General features: G+C 35.4%; 2 protein-coding genes across 10 annotated transcripts in view; one reads left to right on the forward strand and one right to left on the reverse strand.

The window, feature by feature from the left end:
- The window catches only part of SMIM11 (small integral membrane protein 11), a 27,338-nt gene extending 12,167 nt beyond the window's left edge, over positions 1-15,171 (forward strand). Inside the window, exons 4-5 of one of the 2 annotated variants that reach the window (XR_009155334.1) lie at positions 11,878-12,013; positions 14,536-15,171. The gene's annotated coding sequence lies outside the window, so the exon portion shown is untranslated. Of the gene's footprint in view, positions 1-11,877; positions 12,014-12,442; positions 12,571-14,535 lie in introns of those variants that run through there. The other variant, XR_009155335.1, reaches the window with a different exon arrangement.
- On the reverse strand, positions 1,308-24,734 carry C5H21orf140 (chromosome 5 C21orf140 homolog). Of its 8 annotated transcripts, XM_058185095.1 has the most exons (5): positions 15,365-24,734; positions 14,330-14,358; positions 12,342-12,570; positions 11,493-11,585; positions 1,308-6,063 (listed from the first exon to the last, which is right to left on the reverse strand). In XM_058185095.1, exon 5 carries the CDS (start codon positions 2,162-2,164, stop codon positions 1,403-1,405), a length of 762 nt encoding a protein of 253 aa, XP_058041078.1. In that variant the 5' UTR covers positions 2,165-6,063; positions 11,493-11,585; positions 12,342-12,570; positions 14,330-14,358; positions 15,365-24,734; the 3' UTR covers positions 1,308-1,402. The 8 variants fall into 8 exon arrangements, with proteins under 8 accessions (XP_058041078.1, XP_058041076.1, XP_058041077.1 ...); XM_058185093.1 differs by lacking the exon at positions 14,330-14,358; XM_058185094.1 differs by lacking the exon at positions 14,330-14,358 and having other exon boundaries at positions 12,342-12,574.
- Positions 24,735-25,151: the final 417 nt, after the last annotated feature.

A 25,151-nucleotide genomic window follows, 5' to 3' on the forward strand; every position in this document is an offset into this window, starting at 1 on the left:
TGAGAAAAAAGAGAACCCAAAAGGAAGTGAGGGTAACCAATAGAGCACAGAGAACTCAAGAGAGAATTTGTGTTTAATTCATTTTCCTTGTATAATGTATCTCGTAGATTTATTTTTTGTCTTGTTTTTTAAAACCATGGAATTAAGCCCTGGATGTGGCCAGTGTTCTGCCAAATGCATCCTATTTGAAAGTTGAGTCTCAGTATTCATATTTATTTAGTGTTTTCAGGGGTGTAACCACAAGACATCTTTGGAAGCTATTTTGAATATATAAATTGCTAGAGTATAATTGTGGCTGATTATTACTTGACATCACAATAGTGGATTCAAATTTAAGTACAAAAGTACCCCTATTTATTTAGCATTGTTTGGACTCTTCCATTCATTTTTATTCTTCTGAATTGTATCACCAAAAATAAAATGTAATCATTTTAGGAACCTGAAATATGAAATCCATAGATCTCTTGGTCACCTCAAAAAGCTTTGGAGGTTTGGTGGTAATTGGATGAAATTTGACCTGAATACGTCAGTTTAAAATACAATGCAGCCAAGGGCCAGGAATTCTGATTTGTAACTAGATTTAGGGAGAGTAAAAGTTTTCAGAGAAGCTTATTTGTAAAAAACAAAGATTTAATCATACTTTTCTCCCATTCATTAGAGTGACCACTATTGTCTCTTGACTGACTTAATTACTTCTTCGCTATTCATGAAAATGTGAAAAGGTTCTAGAAGAGAAGGAAATATCTCTATTGGAACCCATCAATTCATAACACCATTATGTGGATCAATGTGATCCAGTTAAAGTGTACATCTTCATGAATTTGGGATATGGATTATACCTTTGTTTTTCTTAATTGTTAATAACTTAATTCTTAATTTCTTATATTTATTTAAAATAATTTAAGTTATTTAAGTTATTTAACTTAATGTAATATAATTTAACAAAACTTAATTTCTTACTACCTATTTTAATACTATAATACCTAATACAAACATGCAAGAGAGTCACATTATGTTAAAAAGAAATGGTCACTCCAAAAGAATTTGGTTCTGGTATTAAGTTACTTAATTTATTAAATTAAATTAAATTAAGTTATTTAACTTAATGTAATTTAAGAAATCTTAATTTCTTAATTCTTAATGCCTGTCCTTATTTTTTCTTTTTTTCCTTCTATCTCAAAGTATCTACATATTTACAAATAGCTGTTTGTCCACATCACAACAAAATTAAATTAATCTGCTTAAATGGCATGTGAATCTAATACTATAACACTGAAAGTAACTTTAAAACTATTCTTTTTATTATCACCATTGACATAGAATTATAAAGTGAAAATGCACATTTAGTATCTGAATTAGCCCATTTTCAAACAAATATCACTTGACAAATGACTGGAAGCTGTCAGGAAAACTTATCCAAATAGTAATTTTCCCATCTCCGCACTTTGTTAACAGCCACTTTCCATTTGGTTGGGCTTGTTTTCTCTATTCCTTTCCCAATCAGGTCACTGAAGAGGATGCACTGGTATGAATAGGTCCTTTCCAAGGATGTCAGAGAAAAGTCTTTTCTGTTATTGATAATAAACCATTTCAAAGATGACCAGACAGAATCCATAGGATGCAAGTAGTTGTAATCAAAAGGCACTGAAAGAAGTTCGTGACCTGTAGCCCTGGCAATTTCAGGGCAGTGTTTGATGTTCAACAAGTAGGGATGAGAAATGGCCTGAGGATCGATTATGTCCCCTTCCTGGTTAGATGCTTCAGTCTTTACCCTTAAGCGTTTTTTCTCTTTGACCACAATGGCACACTTTCCATAAGTAATAGAGAGAAAGTCACAGAATTCCTGAAACATGTCATCCTGCTGCCCTAAGGGTAAGTCATCCCTTAGATATACTCTATATCTCCAGGGTACCCATCCTTGGCTGTTGCCAGCATGTACAACTGTCCATATGGGCCAGTTGAGATTATCTTCATAAGGAAACTTGTCTCCTGTTATGAGACTTTCAGAAATATCAGTTTCACCTAAAAATATAGTCTTGTAGTCATTGAGGTGAAGAGTTCTTAAATTTTTCAAATATTGCAGACATAGTTTTCTTGATGTAGTGTCGTGGGAACTCCGATGAATAATGTGTTTTAATAGTGGGTTTACAACGCGATGCATCATGGATTGCCTGGCAAAATTGAGCTGCACAGAAAATTCTAATGATGCCCAGAGATATTGATGATCTCATAATGGATTTCACTGCCTGTATTATTTAGTAATACTGAAATAAAAACTAAAGGCGTCAGGAAAGGCATCCAGCCAGTAAATGCTCAGCTCCATTCAGTCGCCCTGATTCCACCCTAAATAAAGGGATTAAAGGGTCATCAGAAGAAAAGAAATGAAACAAAAACTGAATTATGTATTCATGTGTCATGGCTAATTAATACTGGATAATAAGGATTTTTCTTCCTGAACACTTTTCGGTGTATGTTATACACCGTTTAAGGCTGCTAATTATGAAAACAACCTATAATTTAATTTATCTTGTACTGTTTTAGTGGAAATTTTGAGTAGTTCAGAGAACCAGCAAATACCACCTCTGACTGACTCCAGAGTGGGTGGGAATGGAGATTTTGCAATATCCTTCCCTTGGAATGTGGTGGGAATGGAGATTTTGCAGTATCTTTCCCATGCCACACCCTCAAGCCATACCAACCAAGCCACGCCACACCCACAGAACGGTGGTAAAAAAAAATTGGATTTCATCACTGCCTTTCAGTATCTGTTGGCTATGCTGCATACGTGAAAGAAATATACAAAAACATGCAACTACTGTTAAAGCACATCCAATACACCAAGTACAACTAGAATATCTGTGGAGGTCTAAAGGTAGTGGCTCTGCTGCATAGAATGCAACTTGCATATGCCAAGTACTGTTCTTGCATAGACGAATGGAACAAACATGAAAGAGAGTCAGTCAAATTACATTAAAAAGAAATGGCCACCCCAAAATAATTTGGTTGTGGGACAGAAAAACATGACACATGAACCATTTGATGATGTGACAAAGATATTTTTGCTTCTGCTTCACGTAAATCTTGGACTGATGAAAAATAAAAGTTTTTGTTATTTGAGACAAATGTTTTCAAGAATAATTGATGCCAAGATTAAGGAGGGCATTTTTTTTTGGTGTACAGATCAGATACAATACATCATCAATGACGAGCAGTTTGAAGATCTGTTAGTGGGGCCAGAGAAAATTGCATTCAAGAATGTTGTTGAGAATTTCTTGGTAACCACAGAGCATCATGCTACGTTCACCCAGTTGTCAAATATCTTACACCATACAATACCATTTAGTGCAACATGTCAGTGAAGATTCATTTTCTGCATTCACATGTGGATTTCTTTCTACCGACTATCTGTGATGAGCATGGTGAAAGGTTTCACCAGGATATTGTCACAAAAGAAAAATGATATTGGGGCAACAGGAATCCATCAATGCTGGCCAACCATTGTTGGATGCTGCAGTGAGATGCATTGGAGACAACAGAAATGAAATTCAGCAGCAAAACACTTTTAGCCCTGTTGGACTCATGCACCGTATCAGAAACTTTACATGATTAAATACATTATAGTCATTCAAAGTTAATTTCATATTTTTCAAGATTCCTGTGTGATAAGTCATTCTGAAATTATATTTACGGTATGGGTCTATCCTAATCACCAAATTAAGAAAACCAAACTTGAAAAAAAAATGTTGTCCAATGTAATGGGGAAAATGAAGTGCATCTGAAAAAAAGTACATTGGAACAAACAGCATGACTTATCCTGATAGGAAGCCAAAATTTTATACCCCAAACTATTACTTCTGGGATGGGGTAGGAAGGAGGCAGAATCTTAACATTTTCTAATAAGAATAGAAGTAACAGTTGGTAAGAAAGGAGCGCAGATGGTGCAGACATCTGCAAACACCTCTGCTGAAAAGCAAGAACGTATCTGAAGATTTGACTGAAGTTCAGCTGTTACTAAGCAACAGTTCTTTTTCTTCTGTCTAGTTTTCCTTTGGGGATGGGGTGTGTGGTCAGAATAATTTTTCCAGCTAAGTTGGTTTTTTCAACTAAGTGCAGTGAATGACTCTTTGGTACATCTTAATTTCTTATAAAAATCTAAAAGTGAAAGTCAAAAGAAAAAAAATATTTCCAAGATAGAAGAATGACATTTGTGACGGACAAAAGCAGCCAGAATATTAACTGCTGTGGAAAATTCAGAACTCAACACCGAGGAGAAAGAACCATGTTTATTGCAAGTCATTGGGTGTTTTCCAAGAATGAGGAATTCTGAAAAATGAGAAAGCAAAGATGTTTGAGAGCTACATGGTAGGAAATCCTAGGGATCTAATTTGCTGGCCACTTAGGGGAAATTAGGCAGGTCTTTGTATATCTGAAGTTAATTCTATTGTTGGGCAAAATGGCCCCTTCAAGAGTGGCAACAAAGCTGGGGAAGTCCGTTGTTAAGGAGATGGAATGTCAAAGGTCATCAGACTGATGAAGATGGAATGTTGGGTTTCTTACTGTCTTACTATGATGCAACAACACAGATTGTCTTTGTTTAATGACGTGTTCAGAACCCAAAATTTCTAAACCATTTCTAAAGAATCCAAATCTGGACTCGGAGAATGAAAACTTATATGCCTGTGGCCAATACTCCTTTTTCCTTGAATGGATGCTGACTCATCCAATTCAGGCTCTTTTGATTGAGACTGATTCATCTAGATCCATTTCAATCCAGTTTCAGGCTGTCAGAGGTCATCCAGGGAAGTGGGCTAAGGTGACAGCAATATGCAGAAGACATCTAGTTCTGCTTCTCTTTTTCATGTAATGCAGATGAGGTAGTCAATATTCTGAATCAGTTCTTGGATAATGGGCCAATAATGAACCAAGGCAGGAGAGTTAGATTTCTAGCCAATATGAGCATTTGCTTGATTTGACTCTTTCATCCTTTATGTATTGCTTTTAGATTGTGAGGAGGTCTCCACAACATAACACAGTTAGAAGAACAAAAATCTTCACAAAACACACAATTAAGAAAATGAAGGAAGATGGCTTACTTAGTCCATGTGGGACACAACCCAAAAGTGCAGGGGTGAAATGCTCCCAGTTCAGACCGGATCGCGCGATCCAGTAACAATCTTGGCGCCTGGTTCGGCGATCTGATAGCAATGGCGGAGTGAAACTCCACCCACCTGTCGGGGTGTCACTACTTCCTGGTTTTAACCAGAAAGTAATGTGTTTTTTACCTTCTGTGCATGTGCAGAAGGTTTTGCGCATGTGCAGAAGGTCTGCGTGCGCATATGACTTCCGAACTGGTAAGGAAGGTAAGTAGATTTCACCCCTGCAAAAGTGCATATGAGCATGAATATAAAGAAATCATACAAGTTTGAACTCGACTACCAAACCATTTGTGGAAATTTAATTGAGCTTAAAATAGGAAAACTATAATGCAGTTTAGAAATAAACAAGTTTTTTCTTGCACTGTAGAGGGGAAGGTTGCTCCAAATGAGGCTTGCCAGGAATGGCCCAAGTTAGTGCAATCAGATCTAATACTTTAGACAGCAACAAAATCATCCACAATTAAAAATAGGTCATGATACTGCATCTTCATACATTTTTCTGCGCTGATTCCATGCTTGGAATTTCTGCCATTGGGCAACAGTTAGTCTTTTGGCATTGGCAATCTGTGTTAGCTTCTGTTGTAACACCTTTTCCAACATTAACCATTATACTGTTGCAGGAAGTTGTCCTCCTCTTTCCTGGAAATTTATTTTGAAAGAGATAGTCCATGTAGTTTTCCCGCTGCCTGAGAACAATATTGCTGAGCATCATAGAGAAAAGGAGAAAGCCAAAAAACCCAATAATAATCAGGATGTATAGGGAAGCCGAGATTTCTTCCTGCTGCACAAGGGATGGGTTTGTATAATTCAGTTTCCTTTCCCTGTCTTGCATATAGATAGATAGCAAACTCTTCAGAACAGATTTTACTTCTGTGGGGTTGACATTCATTTTATAACGTCATCTGAGCTGCAAAAAAAGAAAAAAAACACCAGAATAATATTCAGGCATTTGTTTGACTATTTCCCGTTAGGATAAGAGAAACCCACCAAATATCCACAAACTATTTTTCTTCTACCATTTTTTTCTCGAGCTGGATGTGAAATACAAGTATTGCTATAGTAGCAATTACACTGGCAGGCATGTGCCAGTGTGATGTGAGAATTGAGGATCTAGGCGTGGATCATGTTGAAACCTTAACTGAACTATTGAGCAACTGGGTGACTGGGCAGACAATAGAAAGGGTCTGATAAGCAGCTTTTCCAACTATCCCCTTAGCCCAATTTATTTCACACAATTTTGGACCAAAAATTAAGAAAAACCCTAACCTATACTGCTTTGAGTCCATAAAGAAAAAGAAATGTAAATGTAATAAATAAAGAGGACTTAACTTATCAAATTTGTGCTGCCAGTTGGAAACCATTAGATTATTTCAAAGTGCTCCTTGCGGCTAGAAACTTAACATAATTCATGGTAATGATTTATCTTTCTGTATTCTGTGATATCAGAAGCTAGATTTATAAGCAAAAATATTAATTTCTAGAATACCAATACTGTCAAGTCACACCCAAGAATGACATAGAACAATCCAACCAAAAATTCAGTTACACAATATAGATAGAATCTTACCAACTAAATCTATACTACTCTAACTCTTAACAGATATAAACTGGGAAGATTCTAGGAAATAATAACGCTCAATCTCTTCCTCTTTCTTTGATTCAGCTCAGGGCTGTGCTCTTTCTGTTCTTCCCCCCTTTCCCCAATGTGCCTCTGTCTTTCTGGGAAACTTCCACTTCATTGTAGTTCATCACACCATCTTCCTCCTCTGTAGACACACTCCATCACATCACTCAACATAGAAAACTCCTGGAAAGGATTACTTTGTTCTTTATGCTTAGTACCTACAGGTCCCCCCCCCCACTTTTTCAAATCCAGAGAAACCATTTCCTCATAATAATTTAGGACATGTTTATTTCTCATACCCCTACTTTTCAGATACTGTCTAATCTTGACCAGAATAATATGCTTCTCATCCAACATCACCAGAATTGTTAAACCAAATATCAGTTAATGCCACATGTAGATCCAGAGATCCGTGCATTGTGATAACTCAAAACTCATATAATTTTTTATGTTTAGAATTACCAAAAAAAAACCCAACAACCCATGGTTATGTCTATTAAAAAATCTATAAGAAATAAGCCACATATGGAAATAAGTAAACATGTTAGATTTACATATACAGGCCATATATGCCTTGGGAAAAGATCATAGTGAAGCAGCATGCTCAATATACATTATAGCTCCAGTTGGAATCTTTCTAATGAAACATCTCACCTGTTCTCTTCCTGTTTGGTCTCCACACTTGTTTTGTATCATTTGCTCTTCTGACTCTATGCCAAATCTTACTTTTGAATGTGGACAGCAAGGTACTTCCTTCCATGGACTATTCTGGATCCCTTTTGTGAGGTCCAAATAGGAGTTATCATTGGCCACAAGGAATTGTGGGAACATCCTGGATGATTCAGTTCTGCTATTGCTAACAACTCATCTTCCTCCTTTGGTATTATTACATTTTAATGGCAGTGTTTACTCTGCCTGAGGCTTGTGATTGAGCCACCTGGAATCTAGCACCCATTAATACTAAACAGACCCTGGGTTCCATCTTTTCTTTTATGTACACCGAGAGCGTATGCACCAAGACAAATTCTTTGTGTGTCCAGTTACATTTGGCCAATAAAGAATTCTATTCTATATCTATTCTATTGAAGAAGTGAGCGTTCCACTTCATACATGAGGGTTGCTTAATAGTAAAGCTCATAGTATTACAACAGAAGATACACACATTTGATCTTTGTCTTGTACCCATAGTAAGTTGTCAGAGAAACAGACTCTCTGTACGTTATGGAGCATACAACCAGAAGAATCTTCAGTTGAGAACATGATTTGTTCTTTTTTCCCCCCGATGGACATGTGAGCAATAATACCTTGTTACCAATGGTGTGTGTGTGGGCTAAAAAGGGAAACAGGTATAGAAACAGATGAGGGAGGGCAGGCAAACAGGAGAAAGAAGATTTTCGTGGAAATTGATGGTAAAAATGTTGAAATAATTTGGGAGGAGAAAAAGTGGTGTTGGCAATAAGACCAAATTAAAACAGGATTTTTGATTAAAAGGGTGAAAGGATGGGGACAGGGACAGGATTCTGAGTGAATATCATAACGTAAAAGTTCAGATGGATCCACTCAGATACCTATTTAGGTTAGTTTTTTACCTTCCTTAAAGGCCCAGCACCTTCCTGCATTTAAAAAGCAGACAAATAGGCTTTGAGGATAATATTCTTCTTCCATTGTTAGCAACTGGAGACTGCTGGGATTTGGGAGACATTATGGATCCATAGATCTAGTAGCCATTGTAGCCACAACTTTCAAAAATTGATCTAGTCACCTTTTAAAGCTTCCTAAATTGATATGGGACGCGGTGGCTCAGGGGCTAAGACAGCTGAGCTTGTCGATCGAAAAGTCAGCAGTTCGGTGGTTTGAATCCCTAGTGCTGCCATGTAACGGGGTGAGCTCCCGTTACTAGTCCCAGCTTCTGCCAACCTAGCAGTTTCGAAAGCACGTAAAAATGCAAGTAAAAAAAATAGGGACCACCTTTGGTGGGAAGGTAACAGCATTCCGTGCGCCTTTGGCGTTGACTCATGGAGACGTCTTCGGACAGTGCTGGCTCTTCGGCTTTGAAACGGAGATAAGCACTGCCCCCTAGAGTCGGGAATGACTAGCATGTAAGTGCGAGGGGAACCTTTACCTTTACCTTTAAATTGATATGGATCAAATTGAATGGTAACACATTGCATAATTTACTTAAAGGTTAAAGGTAAAGGTTTCCCTCGCACATATGTGCTAGTCGTTGCCGACTCATCTCCGTTTCAAAGCCAAAGAGCCAGCGCTGTCCGAAGACGTCTCCGTGGTCATGTGGCTGGCATGACTTAACACCAAAGGTGCATGGAACGCTGTTACCTTCCCACCAAAGGTGGTCCCTATTTTTTCTACTTGCATTTTTACGTGCTTTCGAAACTGCTAGGTTGGCAGAAGCTGGGACAAGTAACAGGAGCTCACCCCGTTACACGGCAGCACTAGGGATTCAAACCGCTGAGCTGCCGACCTTTTGATCGACAAGCTCAACGTCCTAGCCCCTGAGCCACCGTGTCCCTTGTATAGTTTACTTAAGTGCTGTGTAAATAAGGAGGTGTTTTTTTTCAGTTGTGCTTGATCCTCATTCAACTTCAACTGAAAAATCTTTTTTTCTATTAATAATTTCTACTACTACATTATACTTTTATCATGCTTCTCTGCTGCTTTTCTAAGCTACAAAATCCAAATGTTGCCATCCCTTCCTTATAAGATGAATCAGTCTGATTGCCTGTTTGGGTACTTCCTCTGTGTATATGTATGTATGTGTGAGACAGTATTATGTCTATCAAGAGCAAGACAGTCAACAAAATTGGCACAGCCCACTGTTTTACATACTATAGAATCCATAGATGTTTGTCAGCCGAAATAATAGCTGCAAGAAAATAAATTTAAAATGTGTTGAGCGGTATGGTGTCTCTGTGCTTCCAGGAAGATAATATTGTAGCAACCTTAGCCAAATTATTGTGAAATTCCAGATAAACTTCCTAGTTCTTATAATGAAGCATACTTTTAATAGGCCTATTTATTTATTTTCATGAACCAGGAAAGGTTTTCCAGATGAAACAAACAAAATGACACAGGTTTAAGTCATCGGCAAATGATCATCACTATGCCTAGAATCATAAAAATCCAGGAGCCAAAGAACCTGTACAAAATTGTCTGACACATGGTAACAAAACGTTTAAGAAATTATATCATCTTCAAATCACTTGTTTGTTTCACCATTTCCTTGATCAGATAAGATCAGTGACAAGGTTTTACTGAAATATCTATTAGTAACTCAGTGCTTCACTTTGCCTCCTCTGAGTTGTATGTACACATGCCATTGTCCCTCCCATCACAAAAAATAAACTCTATTACTACTGTTCCTAAAGTTTCTGTGTTAACCACTATGACAAACTTGCATTGCTTTTCAAGTGCCTAATGATGGTGTCGAGGTAGAGGGTGTAAAAAAAAAAAAAAGACAAGGTGGAAAAAGTGACAATGTAATCAAAGCTCCATGTCTTGTAATGTGCAGTTGCCCATAACTAGTGTAGCAGTAATTTTGGATTTGTTTTCTCAACCTAATCATGCTATTACCAAGATCCTAGGTGGGAAACCAAGAATCTCTTCCAGTGAAATGCCATTCACTGATTTGATATGGCCCATGGATATCATAGGGATGCGGTGGCTCAGTGGCTAAGATGCTTGTTGAGCGAAAGGTCGGCAGTTCAGCAGTTCAAATCCCTAGTGCTGCATAACAGGGGTGAGCTCCTATTACTTGTCTAAGCTTCTGCCAACTTAGCAGTTCAAAAGCACATAAAAAAATGCAAGTAGAAAAATAGGGACCACCTTTGGTGGGAAGGTAACAGCGTTCCGTGCGCCTTTGACGTTTAGTCATGCCGGCCACATGACCATAGAGACGTTTTCGGACAGCGCCGGCTCTTTGGCTTTGAAAAGGAGATGAGCACTGCCCCCTAGAGTCTGGGATGACTAGCACATATGTGCGAAGGGAATCTTTACCTTTACTTTATGGATACCATGCCACTGGAACAGCAGATAATAAATTGATCACTGTTGCAACCCACTGATGATAATATGTAATTGGGGGGGGGGCATTGTTACCATATCCCATTATAAGAACAGTAATGAAAATTATTTTATGCCAAATTTACTTGGTAAATACCTTATCCGTTATATAAACTGTAGGACCCCAACAATATTTTTGGTGAGGTGTCGTTCTAAACTCTTTAGTACAAAAAATAATGGTAGAAAAGTATTATCGCCAGCTGTTGGGATTTGAAATATTTTCTACATGGTGAATATTTTGCCTAGATGTGTTCCCTTCAAAACTGCTGAAGTTCACTCCAGTTTTAGTCTGCAAATGTGGTAGATTGGGGTGTGGGACACTGCCGCTCTACAATTCATTCCTGATGATTTATTAATTTAAACATAATGTTGTAATAGATAATTATGGTCAGATAAAATCAGAAGATTAACTCATCAGAGGTACAAGAAGAATTTTTTCAGGATGGCAAAGGCAAAGGTTAGAGCAGAAAGGTTTTGTTGTAAGCATTACATTCAACTTTTCTGAAATTGAAAGATGGAAAAAGAAAAGAATATTACAAAATTCTGCCCCTCTCAGTGACTGCTAGTCATCCTTGATCGGAGAAGTCAATACATTTTATCTTTGTACTTTAAAATACAGTTTTGTGCCCATTTACCTTCAAGACTTTTTGTCCAAAGAGTGCCGCAAATGGTAGCTTGCACAGATTGGGAAAATAACTGAACTCTCTACCCGTAGCTTTCAGTACTCCCTAGAAAATGAGAAAAATTGGTTATTCTATTGATAAGACTGTGTGGAGATGCTCTCTGTTAGGTCTCAGTCAGTGGTTTCTTATGTAGAATGTCTAACATTGTAAGCCAGGAAGGAAGAATTGATTTATGTGATTTTTATAGAAATGGCTTGTTTCTGTTCAATCTACTTTGGCTGGACTTTGGGAATTTAGGTGGTTAGGCTTGGTGATGCTTTATATTTCATTTCATCCAGTATGTTGTTCCTAGTTTATGTTTTTTATCTGGGAACTGTTTGTTTGTTTATATTTTTAGGAGTTAAGTTCCCAGAGTCTATGATGTAAGAGGCGTCTAAAGTCTGATAAACAAACCAACAAGTAATAAATGCTATAAGAAAAGTGAGAATGGAAAGAACATTTAAATAGGCATTTAAGAAGGGCACAAAAAGCAGGTAAGTCACAGGAAGGTATTGTGACATATCCGTGTATGTTTTGTCATTTGTCATTCCCCACCTATCACTTCCACAGACACTTACAATCATGGAAATAAAAGTTGAATATATTCCTTCCTGTATGTGTGGGATGATAAACTGCCTCGTGAAAGGGATCATATTATGGTTCTATGTTTTGTAATGGCCTATATTGTATTGGGAAGAACATTGCTTTGAAAAGCAGGATACAAATAGTTGTAACAAATAAAATCAATACAGTAGGACATCAGGGCCTCCTAATAGCATCTTAGCCCCAGTATCACCAATATTGACAAGCACATTTGCATACCTGCTAACTGTGGATGGGGCAGCCTTTGTTTTGGAGGAGTCTTCATGTTTAAAAACTCACCCCAGGAAGTCCTGTTTGTTGTGTTTTTGTTTTATTTACAGCAAGTGATAGCTGGGGAAAAGGAGGAGCGCTGGTGTTCCAACTGCAGAGAGACTTAACCTGAGCTGCTGAGCTTCTTGGAGCACTGCTCTGGTACCAGATTTGATAGGAGGTCTCTTGTCTCAATAAACTGGCTTATTCAAAGCAGAGGACATTATTTTCAAAAAAGCATTTCAGTGCTCCAATCAAGGATCTTTATTTTCAAGATGTTTTTCCAAATATTATTTGAATATTATTTCAAATATTTAACAGTACTCTGTTAAGAAACCAAAGAGACATTTACAGCCAAGGCAATGCCAGCCTGATACTAGGAAAGTAGTCACCATCTGTGTTGGGAGGTATTGGACAGTCAACCAGGGAAAAGCAGGGGGCAAGTAGCACTGATAATTTTACAGTTACATCATTAAAGCTGAGTGGACATCTAGATGTGATGTGCCCAGAGGCATTAGGATGTTTCAAAAGCAAATATATCTTTGGTAAGTAGAATGCCAGAACTATGAATCAAAGAAAGCTTGATGTTGTCCAGGCAGAAATGCCAAGGCTGCATATCAACATTCTAGGAATTAAGGAACTGAAATATTTTGGAATTCCCATCAAAGGAACCCTCTGCAGAAATAATCAGATCCTCTACTGCAGACTTCAAAATCATAGGAAAAACCCCAACTAGTTCTTATTACTAAAAAAGTATGCAAATGTTTCTCTTTTTTTATTTATAAAATTTGAATGATTTTTTAAAAATGTCTGGTAGCCATCTAGAGTTTTCTGGGTAGACGTTTGATTATATAAATTTGTAAATGGGTAAATAAATATGTACAAATAGATAGATGATCTCAATTCAAGTTGAAGGCTAGCTAATCACTGTTACAGTGATCTATGTATATGCTCTAACCACATATACAAAGGAAGTGGAAGCTGAACAATTCCATTATAACTTGTAACGTGATATTGACACAACTCCAGAACAGGTGCCATAATAAATATAGGATACCGGAATGCTAAAGTTGTAAGTAAAATAGCTACTGGAGTAATGGGAACATTTTGCCTTATGAAAGGAAACAGGAGACAAATACAAAAGATGCAATGTTTTTAGCAAATACTTTCCTCTATCAACCTAAAAGATTATACAAGATCTCCATTAGACAGACAAACCCAAAATCAAATTATCTACATTATTACAAGCAAAAATGGAAGCTCTAGTCTAGTCAGTCAGCAAAAGAAGACCACAATGTAGATTACAAACACCTAAAATAACAACAGAATAGAAAAAACGATAAGATCAGATATGATCAAAGCAATATTCATTATGATTATATGTTGAATAGATGAAGTGAATTAGAGTGATAAACATGTCTAGAGAAACTGGAAATAAAATTTGTTGCATCATTAAAAATGATACAAAGACAAATATCCTGAAATGTAAAAGAATTAAATGGTTGTCTATTGATATAGAATAAAATAAAACCAATGTCTATATCTCTATTTTTATAAGAATTGTATTACTCCCCAATTAATAATGTATAGAATAAACTGGCAATCTTACTTTACTCTATACAGAGTTATTAATATTGGAACTGAATTTCCAGTCATTACTTTCTCTGCAAAATTAGGTCTACTTTGATTATATCAATGAACTAGTCACCACACAGTTGTATTCTGTTCTACCTGTTGTTGGCAGTTACCGTATATTTTGGTCAGTGACCAGAATAAAAAAAATATGTTGTGTATATGTAGGAAAATTTGCTAAACAAAATGTGAGTTCTAGAGAATCTATATTTAAGTAAGCAATGCAAAGAAATTGAGTTTAAGGATTGAATGGAAAAGAGACTTATTTAAGTTTCTTAATCTTTATTACCAAGTTTCTATACTTTCAATGTACTTATTTAACTTACATGTGGAATATGTAATGACAAATGCAGACCTACAAGAAATAGAAATCAGAATTAAAATGAGTAATTCAATGTATTAGTAATCTCAGATATTCTGATGATTTGATGGCTGTAAAAAAATATAAGGAATCTCTTGCTCAAAGTAGAAAAGTGCAAAAAAGCTCTCCCTCCCTCCCCCCCTCTCTGTGTGTGTGTGTTTGTGTGTGTAGGTGGTGCCACTTCCATGCAAAGAATCAGAGAAGAAGTTGAAATAACAGACTTTATCTTCTTGGACTCAAACTTTTACAGGTGACTGTATCCATGGAATAAACAGATGTCTGTTTCTTTACTGAAGGTATAGACAAAAGATTGATTGGCTGAAGGGATATCATATTGATTACAAAACTATATATTGTTATGACTGTTTTTTCCAATTGTAACTTATCACTGTGAAAACTGAATGATGAGAAAGGCAAAATGAAGGGGAAAAAATGATGCTTTGGAATTGTGAAACTGGAGACAATTTTAAGAGTACAATATCTTGAGCTGCAAGAACAAATTATTTAAGAAAAGATGGAGTGAAGCTAAAATCTACCATGGAAACATTAACAAAGAAGCAAAAATCTTTGGGAGACATGAAATGAAGACAGCAGCCACTGGAGAATATGCTAATGATAGGAAAGCTGAAGACAATTGAAGAGATCTTAAAAGACCAAGTGGTTTAATGTTACAAGACTATCCTGCTGAAATGTACCCTTTTGTCATAAAAAATTAGACATGATTGAATGACTAAAGAACAGTCTTTCAAAAGGTAGCCAAAAATTCCATTTTTTAAAAAAATAAAGAACATTAGATTGTTTTCCATATAAATATAACATTTGGACATCTTCATTTATTAACAATGAAAAGTAATTTTAAGATCTCTAGCAAAAGAAAAGAAAGAAAAAGTTATTGTATTTCTTTTGTGTGTCCTTTTGCTTTCTGAGATTGAAAGAAATCCAAATTAAGTATAAATCTAGTACAATAGCATGTGGAAAAAAAGCACAGTAATATACTTACATTTCATGCTAGTCTTATCAAGTGTGAAGAACTGCCCTTTCAGAGATACTTCATGACAAGCCTTGAGTTGGCTGTGACCAGAGCATAAGAAAGCGGGGGAGTGTCTTCTCTTTCATTCTAAGAAATATTCAAGGAAGTCATGTGACAGAAGTTAGAATCCCAAGCATGCTTACTCATAAATGAGTCCTACTGGCATCCATGAGATGGGTTCAATTATGAATTGCTTGAGGAAGTTTTACAGTTCACTGCTGGATTTTAGGATATCACAAGTTACTTCTTCCGTTATCTTCTAGAAACTTACAGAAATTACAGAATGATTCCTGCCTATTGGAAATGTTCAAGCACAGTGATGAATTGAAGTTGAAGTACCATTACAGGAAAAATGGTACTTGAAAGAACAATTTCTCCCTGAGCCTCTGGTGTCTATATTTACATAGAGTAAATGAAGATGTTCATGTTTCTTTACTGATACTTCAGGCCAAAATATTGACAGAAAAGAAAGAAAGGAGCATTGCTGCAAGAGACAGAGATGAAGTAATGATGTGATGCACCTTCCTGTTACTCACTTTTCCTGCTATGTATCTGGCTAGGTGTTTGCATATTCCTCAAATATCAGTGTATATTGCACCACTTTGTTTATACACCTATTTCATGACTAACAGTACAGATTATAGTATTTGCTGATACAAGCCCTGATATTTTCCATGAGAGTTCCAACAACCTAAATAATTTCTTTTTCCTGAATGAAAATAACTTTCCATCTTTCCTGAGAGCCAGCATTATTCTGTACTTCATTTTAACAATTCGGATTGTGTAAATAAAAATCTGGATTGGGTGAATCCACCATTTTTTTTTGGTTAGGTAGACACCTTGTGCTGAGCTATGAGTTATTTATGAGTTATTTATCTATAATCTGGTGATTAAATGGCATAGTTTCTGATAAGAAATTACAGTAACCATAAACAAATCAATCACATTTTAGTTTAGTTATCTATTTTGCAGCAGTCCTAACTGAAATTTTAATAGATCCTCATTTGACCATTCAGATTTTTGAATTTCAAGATACCTTCAACCTATCAGCACTTCTTCCCCACATCATGTGATGATGGTTATATTAATTCAGGATAGATTAGGGTTCAGCACATTATTGTGGATCTTGTACTTACATAATAAAGACCTTGAACATTATGAAACAGCAGATTAACATTATTAATGACTTGTGAAGGACAAACAGCCTTTTCCATGCTTTGTTTAAATCACTCTCATTTTTACAAACAATAAAATATATATTGTTGTTCGGAATTTTGTGACAACACTGGAATTTTACCTATAATATATGACTGTATAATTTAAAAGGGGCTAAGGATTCCAGGCCAAAAGCCAAAAACCCTTGCCTGTGGTTTTGTCTTAGATTGGAATTTACAAAATGACATGAAGCACTACAGCATTTAAAATATTAAAGGAGCTTTTGAAGAATGGAGCCAGAAATTATTAACTACAATTATCACAAGTAATGATGTTTGCTTCTATGTTTAAAGGATGTTAATGATAGCCTGGCAGATATGAAATAGTGGAATCAGAAATATCGGATTTAAAAAACTGGATTTCAGTATAGAGAAGGTATGTAAAGTAAAAATACAAGTGGCAAGCCAAGAGAATGATCCAGATAAGGAGTTTTTATTAGATATACAAAGAAAGTTGCCTGAAATTTTAAAGGGAAATGCAACTGATAAACCATGGGAATGACTTGGACAGTGTTTTTATTATTGGATTTATAGTAATGCAGTGGGACAAAGAAAAAATGAAGAGAGATCAAATCATGCAACAATATTTGAATAAACTAAAGATTAAGATTTTAGGAAACAAAAGAAAATATAAAGTTGGTTTATTTGATCAAGGTTAAAATAAGCCATATTTTTACGATATTTTGGCAATCCTTTACAGACTTTTTGCTGACTAAGATTGAAAACCTGATAATGTCTTATGACCTTGGCATTGAATTATACTATGCTGTTCAATATATCCAGGGACATAAGGTTTATGAATCACTTGATGAACTGGAAAAAGAACAATTAATTCTGCCATCTTTTCTCTTGTTAAAAAAACCCTTGGGTTAAAAGAATGTTAACGAATTCTGCAGTCTTAAGATTTTTCTGTTTAATCATACAGAATCTGCACCTACTTATTAGATATGTTATTTCAAAACTCATTTATTATTTCATTGAAGTTAGATAATACCACATATCTATTTATGACAAAAGTAATATTGATCCACATTCAAAATACAAACATTTTCAAAGTACTACTCTTGTGGAAACAGTAGATAATATATGGAAAGCTGAGCTGAGCTATGTTCAAATATATTTAAAAGTCACAGGATATGACTTTTATGGACCTATAGTTGGACAGTGCCTTTTGTTGGTAGAAGTAGAGCCTCCCAGTCTAGAAATTTCTGAAATCACTGATTATGAAATAAAAACTCCTGATCTGAAAGTCTGAATAAAAACAGCTCAGGCAAATCTCTTGTATTTTATTCACAATTATTCAAAGCAACAAAGATTATATTTAAATTCAAGACAAAGAGACAGTAACAGGCAAAGGTGAAAACAATTTCTGAAATGTATAATAATCGTATTGTTTGCCTTCCCATCCTGTACTCTGTGATCAATCCAAAACCCAAATAATAAGTAACAAAAGCTACTTACTTCACTTGCCTTAGGTTTGGTGAGTGAGAATCCTATATTCTGCATTACTTACTTACCGATAATTGAAGGAAGTAGTTCTTTGCCAACTCTGCTCTGAGTAGTCTATTACCAGAAGCATATGTGATGCTTATCTACCTGTATAGTAAAAATTAAGGATGTACAATTGGGTGTGGAATTTGGAAAGATCATTTAGGCTCTGCACAATAACTCGATCAGCCCCAGGTTCTAGCTTACAGTAGGTGTATTAAGCTTTAATATATTGAGAGAGATAAGAAACAGCATAAAACCAACATAAAATAAAAGTAAAGAACTTTATCTTTGTGAAGAGAAAGGTTTCTTTCAGTTGTCCAATAAGAAATAATTTTAATAAACCTCCATCTTTTTTTTTAAATTTGAATTTATATTCCGCCCTTCTCCGAAGACTCAGGGCGGCTTACACTGTGTTAAGCAATAGTCTTCATCCATTTGTATATTATATACAAAGTCAACTTTTATTGCCCCCAACAATCTGGGTCCTCATTTTACCTGCCTTATAAAGGATGGAAGGCTGAGTCAACCTTGGGCCTGGTGGGACTTGAGCTTGCAGTAATTGCAAGCAGCTGTGTTAATAACAGACAGACTTAATCTGCTGAGCCACCAGAGGCCCTTATACCTTATATCTTATCTTTTGATATTGGAGAAATTTGACAGAAGGAAAAAATGTCAAAAATAATATAAAGAAAACATATTAGAGATAGCAAAATGCAAGCTTTGTGGCATCAGGAAGATTAAAGTGCTTATTATGTCATAAGCTACAATTAACTTCATCAGATGCAGGGCATGATGTCCTAAAAAATGAAACCTAGCACAATGTTTGGAGGGAGCGTTAGGAAAAACTGATGTTAGAAGATAATAAAATAAAAAAAATACAGGCATTAAAATTGTCATTACATAGAAACACCCGAAGAAGTGGTTGTGTGTGATATAAATATTCTTGCATTAATATATTTAATATATTGTATTGCTTTAATCCAAGATAATATTGTTAAAGCTCCTAATTCCAATTTAGTTTAGCACTTTTTAAAAAGAACAATTTAGAAGAGATTAAATGTATTTATTTAAATATTTTCCCATTTTCATCATTTCTTTAAAAAGAAAAACAAACGTATCTTCCCAGGTTTAAAAATTATGCATACATAAATGTGATAATGAAACAGAACATTTGTTAGCCCAAAAGTGTTTGAAGGGAGCCACGAATGTTCAAAGGGACGAGATCAGCTTGATAAGGAATGGGAAAATTCTGTTGTGATGGGGTAAAAAGTATTCCTCTCTATTGATGATGATGATGATGTTATCTATTCAGTTGAATCTGACTCTTGGCTATTTTGTGCACCAGGTCTCTATACATCTTCTGATCTTGCACTGTTTCCTGTTTTTCCTGTGCTTTGGCTAATATCAGCTTTGATGGTGTCCAGCCACCATGTTCTTTGACGGCCTGATTTCCTTTTATGGATAATTCTTCCAACATAATTGCTTTCTCCAGCGAATTCCCCACATCACATGACCAAAGTATATGAGACTCCTTTCTATTACTGGTGGCCAAAACTTATGGCAGGAATTACATTTAATGAAGTTATAAGGAAAAAATTAATCTTTGAGCTAGAAGTAAACCATTATAGTGGAGAAAGGCATGAATGGCTATTGTTATGCAATGGTGCTAAGGAATACAACAAAAAAATAATATTGATTTTCTTTTTAACAAGTTTGGAATTCAGAACAGACTATTTTGCTTACAAACAATTGATACATGTACTCAAATTATTCAAAAATATCCAGTATACAAATGTTGGAGTAGTGAAGAAAAACTAAAAAAAAATTCAATGTTAAAATTGCTGACTATAATTTGTAACTCAAGACTATGTGCAAATAATGATTTTAACTGAAGAATATTCAAATACTGAAATAACTTTTTTAAAGATAACCCAGGGGTGAGTTCTACTTACCTTTACTACCGGTTCGCAACAGGAGTGTGCACGCTTGCGCTTCTGCACATGTGCAGATAGCCCATTATGGTGTCTGGACGGGTGGGTGGAGCCTCCTGCCGCTTTTACTACCTGTTCTCAAGAGCCGGGAGCAACCAACCACTGAGCCGGGAGCAACCCACCACTGAGATTAATCTTACTATTTTTTTACAAAAAAGTAACATAAAAGGATACAAAAAAGTAACATAAATTAATAATTAACATAAGGAAAGAAAGGAAAGAAAGAAAACATAGCCAAAACCAAGAGAGAGAGAGAGAGAGAGTACAAAAACAAATATAAAATAATGACTTCCAATTTTGTTTTTATAATGGAATAATTTTTGAGAAACTGTAGAAACATAGTGCATAAAGAAAATAAAGTATGGCACAATGTTGCAATGAGAAGCTGGGTACAGAAAAAAATACAAAAGTTAAGAAAGAAATAAAAGAATAGTATTTATTGTTTTAAATATTAAAACACCAGATGGAAATTCCAGACAAGGAACTAGGTGATTATAGAAGAATACTTGACTGATCCTACTTGTTGCAAAATCTGGATTTATTAGCATAACTTTCTGGCCTCTTTTGCCATAACACAAACCTCTTCACTAAGTTTATTTTTTCAATTATTTTTTCAATTTCTTACCTGAAGTTAGATCATAACTGCAAATGCAAATAAAAGCAATTGTTGACTTTGAAGGAAGATTTAACATATGATTTAACCAGCCTGCATATTTATATGTTATACTATCTGAAATTATGATATCTATTAGGAAGAATGGTCTTTCAGTTGTAATGCTCTGCATTGGTGATACATTCTCCTAAAAAGGTTCTGTTGAATTCTTAGAAACTCCAGATTATCTTGCTCCCTTTTTGAGATATAAAGTTTTCCTCCAGAAGAAGCCATAAGAAATGTTTTGAAGAATTTAGTTCCAAGCACTATTTTTTCATGAGGCCCACTGTTTCCCTTCTCAATAATGGCAACTGTTTTAAAGGAACTTAAAAATGTTATCCTCCAGTAGATCCCAGACAAGTCCATTTCTATCCCCAAGTTACAACAGTAATTCTTAGAATGGCAATTATTCTTGCTTTTAAGAATAACTGTTCTTAATCAATTTTTTAAAAGGATGGAAAGTTGTCCTAAGTTTATTCTCCTCTATGAATGAATCAGTAATTCTGTGATATAGTCATAATCTTTCTGTCTCAGAGGAAAGCAAGATTATTTTCTCTTATCAAAAACTGATAAATCCTGATTGCAGAAAGAGGGGCTAAGAATTAGCAGGTAACCTAATAGTTCACTGAAAGTAAGTTTCAGAAGCAGAATAACATCCTTCTCTGAAGGCACGTCTTCTTTTTCAGATTATTGGATTAGTTTGGAATAGTAGTGATGATGATTAATCAGGCATGCTGGCCATTGCTTTTGGCAGGCAAATTGCCTTTCAGTAATTCAGAATAATTACTAAATGCTTCCTCAATGTGAGCAGATTGTTAGGAAATGGCTGGGGAGTGTTTGCAATAGGAGAGGCACAATATCTTCAATGATAACACCCTTTCCACCAAGGTAAAGAGAGGAATTGATTTAAACAAGGTTGTACATGTGAGTACTCAGTTGCATCCTGTTTACTAGGGTGGGAAGAATGCAGAGAGCCTGGAAGATCAATGAAAATAGAAGAGGAAGGGCAGGGACTGATGGCCTTATCCTACAGGACGGTGCAGTAGCATGGATGGTATTACAATACATTTATGCAACAGGAAGAAATGCTGCTCCATTCAGCCATGATACCAGGGAAGGCCCATCTTGTTGTGGATGTATACTCCCAAGAGAACTAGATCTAAATGGCTGCTTGAAACAATTCCATTTTGTTCTATCCAGTTAACCTCATCTCCACTTCCTATTCCATCTTCTTTAGCTCCGAGATTGGAAACTCCATCTTCACATATTCTGTGAAACATCAAATATACTAATGTATGTTTGGCTGTGGCTACATGATAAACCTAGTGTTTTTGGCAAGCGTAGAGACAAAGCCCTTTGGGACACATGTTTCTAAAAATGTTTGTCTGCTGAAGAATATACAGTATATTGTTTGCCTCCATAAATGTTTAACATATACCTGTAAAAAACCAAATATCTAAAATGCTGTAAGTTTCCAATGCTTCTGCCTCCTCACTGCAGCCATCTGTGGCTTGTTTGTTCTTCATGAAGGGATGACGGGGAAATCTATCAGGAGCACAAAACCATTGATTCTAGCACTGTGGATGTGTGCTGGCCATGATATTTTAAGAAGGCCTGCTGAAATCTCTTCCTCCTCCCAAAGGAAGGTCCTAGCATGTACCATACTTTGTAATATGGATAATGTGATTATGTCATGTGATCAATTGTGTAGCAGAATGTTATTATAACTAGGTCAAGTCAGAAATTTTCTGGGTCTTATGTTCTTGTTGGGGAAATACAAGAAAGTCTCAATTTAGACTCCTGGCTGATTGTAACCTAACTTTTTTATGATAAGAATTAAAATTCTGGTTATTCCCTTTCAGTTACATTAATAAAGAAAAAAATGACTTTTTCCAAGCTATACGTTGCACATTGCTTTTTCATAGGTGATATTTTTAGTGACACAGCATTACTAAAGTATATTTTACTAATGTCAACATGCATATAATGACTACTCAAACAATGTCTGGGGAAAAGGTTTATCTAGGTGAAGACCCCTGTATCAGAAAGAAATTCAGCTCCCCTCCTATGTATCAGTTCAATTCTTGTTTATCAAGGAATGTCACTTGGTGCAATTTAGGAAACAGGCCTTTTCTGTTGCCATGCTGTTTTTCTGGAACATCATAATCCCAAGATTCAGCAGGCCAGAACTCTGCCAGCATTTGAGAAAGACTTTGGCTATTTTCCTGGGTGTGGGGATTGGGAGGTCAAGGGAGCCCATAAGACGGATGTTATTTGTAGAAATCGTTGTTGACCTCAGCTGCTACTATATGTACATTTATTGTTGTTGTTGCTTTTAAATTTAGTTTTACATTGACTGCCCAGAGTTGTTAATGGGCAACCATATACATTGAAATGAGTGGAGGAAGAAATAAATATCTGTTATTAGTACTTTGGATGATAACGATGATGTTACATTTGCCTTTATACACAATCATTCCACCAGCAGGTGGTGCTCACACAAAATGAAACCCATTTTTTATTTTGCAAATCTGAAGAAATGAATCCTGATGCGTTTCATGTTTTTCTTACATTCTGGGCATCTGCTGCTATAAGAAAATAAAAATAAAAATCTCTTGAAAGCGTATATTGTTATAACTAAGTAGTGTGAGTACTTGAATACCATGGTGCAATACCGAGACCTTAGGTTTCTTAAAATCTGCATTAGGAATTAAAAATAAAATAAAATGTTGGTGAGAATATTATTTTTTTAAATGCACATAATGACAGAATATGACCAGAAAGCACTCAGTACCAAAAGCTGTTTTTCATTATAATTAGTATTATTTCAAACAAGAATATGATAAACATAATATTTAGGATTCTACTCTTTTCCCTGGTTCGTAAAACATGAAATAAATGTTAATTGTACCTCACATCAAGTGTCCTTGATCATCAAGTGTACCTCACAGTGTCCAGGTTCCCATATTAGATTAAATCCTTTAGTGGTGATCCCTAGTGCAGGTTTAAGCAAGAACTTCAGTGTAAATGTGGTAAATGTTGTAATCCATCCCAGGTAGTAATTTTACAATTTTTACAAACAGGATGGATGGCTTTTGCAGCGTGAAAAAAAAGCAGCGAGTAATATCATTAGGAAATATAACATGCAGAAATTAAATTGTTTCGAATAGATATATTGAGTCTTGCTTAAACATGATGCTTACTTTGGGAAATATCTCATTTTTTCAGATTATATGTTATTTGTTTATTTATTTATTTATTTATCTATCTATGTAGCTGCTATCTCAAAAGAATGTGATTCTGGGTGGTGTATAACACTTAACTAAAAAAGTAAATAAATACATTTAAAAAATCACACTTAAAACTATTAAAAAGCACACAAAACACGAAATGATAATAACTATAGTCAGGGAGCCATTTCAAAATCTCCCCAGTCTCTGGACCCATAAGCCTAGTAGCATACCCAGGTCTTGACAGACTTAAATGAACACAAAATATGATTAATATTAATAAAATGGTGTTATAATTATCTTTAAAACAAAATACTTGTTATCCTGCATTTTACCAAGTTATATGAACTGATAAAGAAACAAACACACAAATGCATTACTCCATTCATTTGACAAACTACATTTGTATAAATGAAATTGTTTTGAATGGGTGATGAAAACACAAAATTTTCAGGAGCCAATATTATTGGAAACGTGGGAAAAAATTTGGGTTAGAAATGTTAAATTCACGCAGGCACAGAATCTGAGGGAAAATTTTTATAAAATGTTTTATAGATGGCATCTAGATCCTAAAAAATTATCGTGTATGTATCCAGAAATGCAAGCAAAATGTTGGAGATGTAATTGTGATGACGCTACATATTTTCACATTTGGTGGACTTGTAAGGACATAAAGGCCTTTTGGATAAAAATTTGGTGGATTTTACAAAATGTTCTGAAAAAGAAGATAAAGTTCCTGCCGCAATTTTTCTTGTTGGGAATTATTACGGATTGTACAGTAATTGAGACTAAATTGATTTTAAATCTAATAACTGCAGCAAGATTACTAATAGGACAATATTGGAAGAAAAAAGAAGTACCAACAATAGAAGAATGGATATTGAAAGTTGCCAATTTGGCTGAGATGGCGAAGATATCAGCCTTTTGAAAGACAATACGCAAGAAAGATACTTAAAGGAATGGAAAAATGGATTGACTATATTCAACGAGATATCAGACTAAGAGTTATCAGACTGTTTTGAATGATTATGATGTATTATTTTGATTGCTTTTGGGGAAGTTAGGAATTGATGATTGTAGGGTATAATTAAGTTGGGATGAAATTTTTAGCATATGTTTGTTTTATTTTAACTATACCTTGTGCTCGTTCCGGGATGTCGGGGGGGGGGGAGGGGGGTT

Source organism: Ahaetulla prasina, chromosome 5 (genome assembly GCF_028640845.1).
Source record: "Ahaetulla prasina isolate Xishuangbanna chromosome 5, ASM2864084v1, whole genome shotgun sequence".
Classification (NCBI taxonomy): Eukaryota; Metazoa; Chordata; class Lepidosauria; order Squamata; family Colubridae; genus Ahaetulla; species Ahaetulla prasina.

What these genes read in the sequence shown, in the direction of transcription:
- C5H21orf140 (XM_058185100.1), bottom strand. Translation starts at nt 2,164, where the DNA reads ATGATGCATCGCGTTGTAAACCCACTATTAAAACACATTATTCATCGG.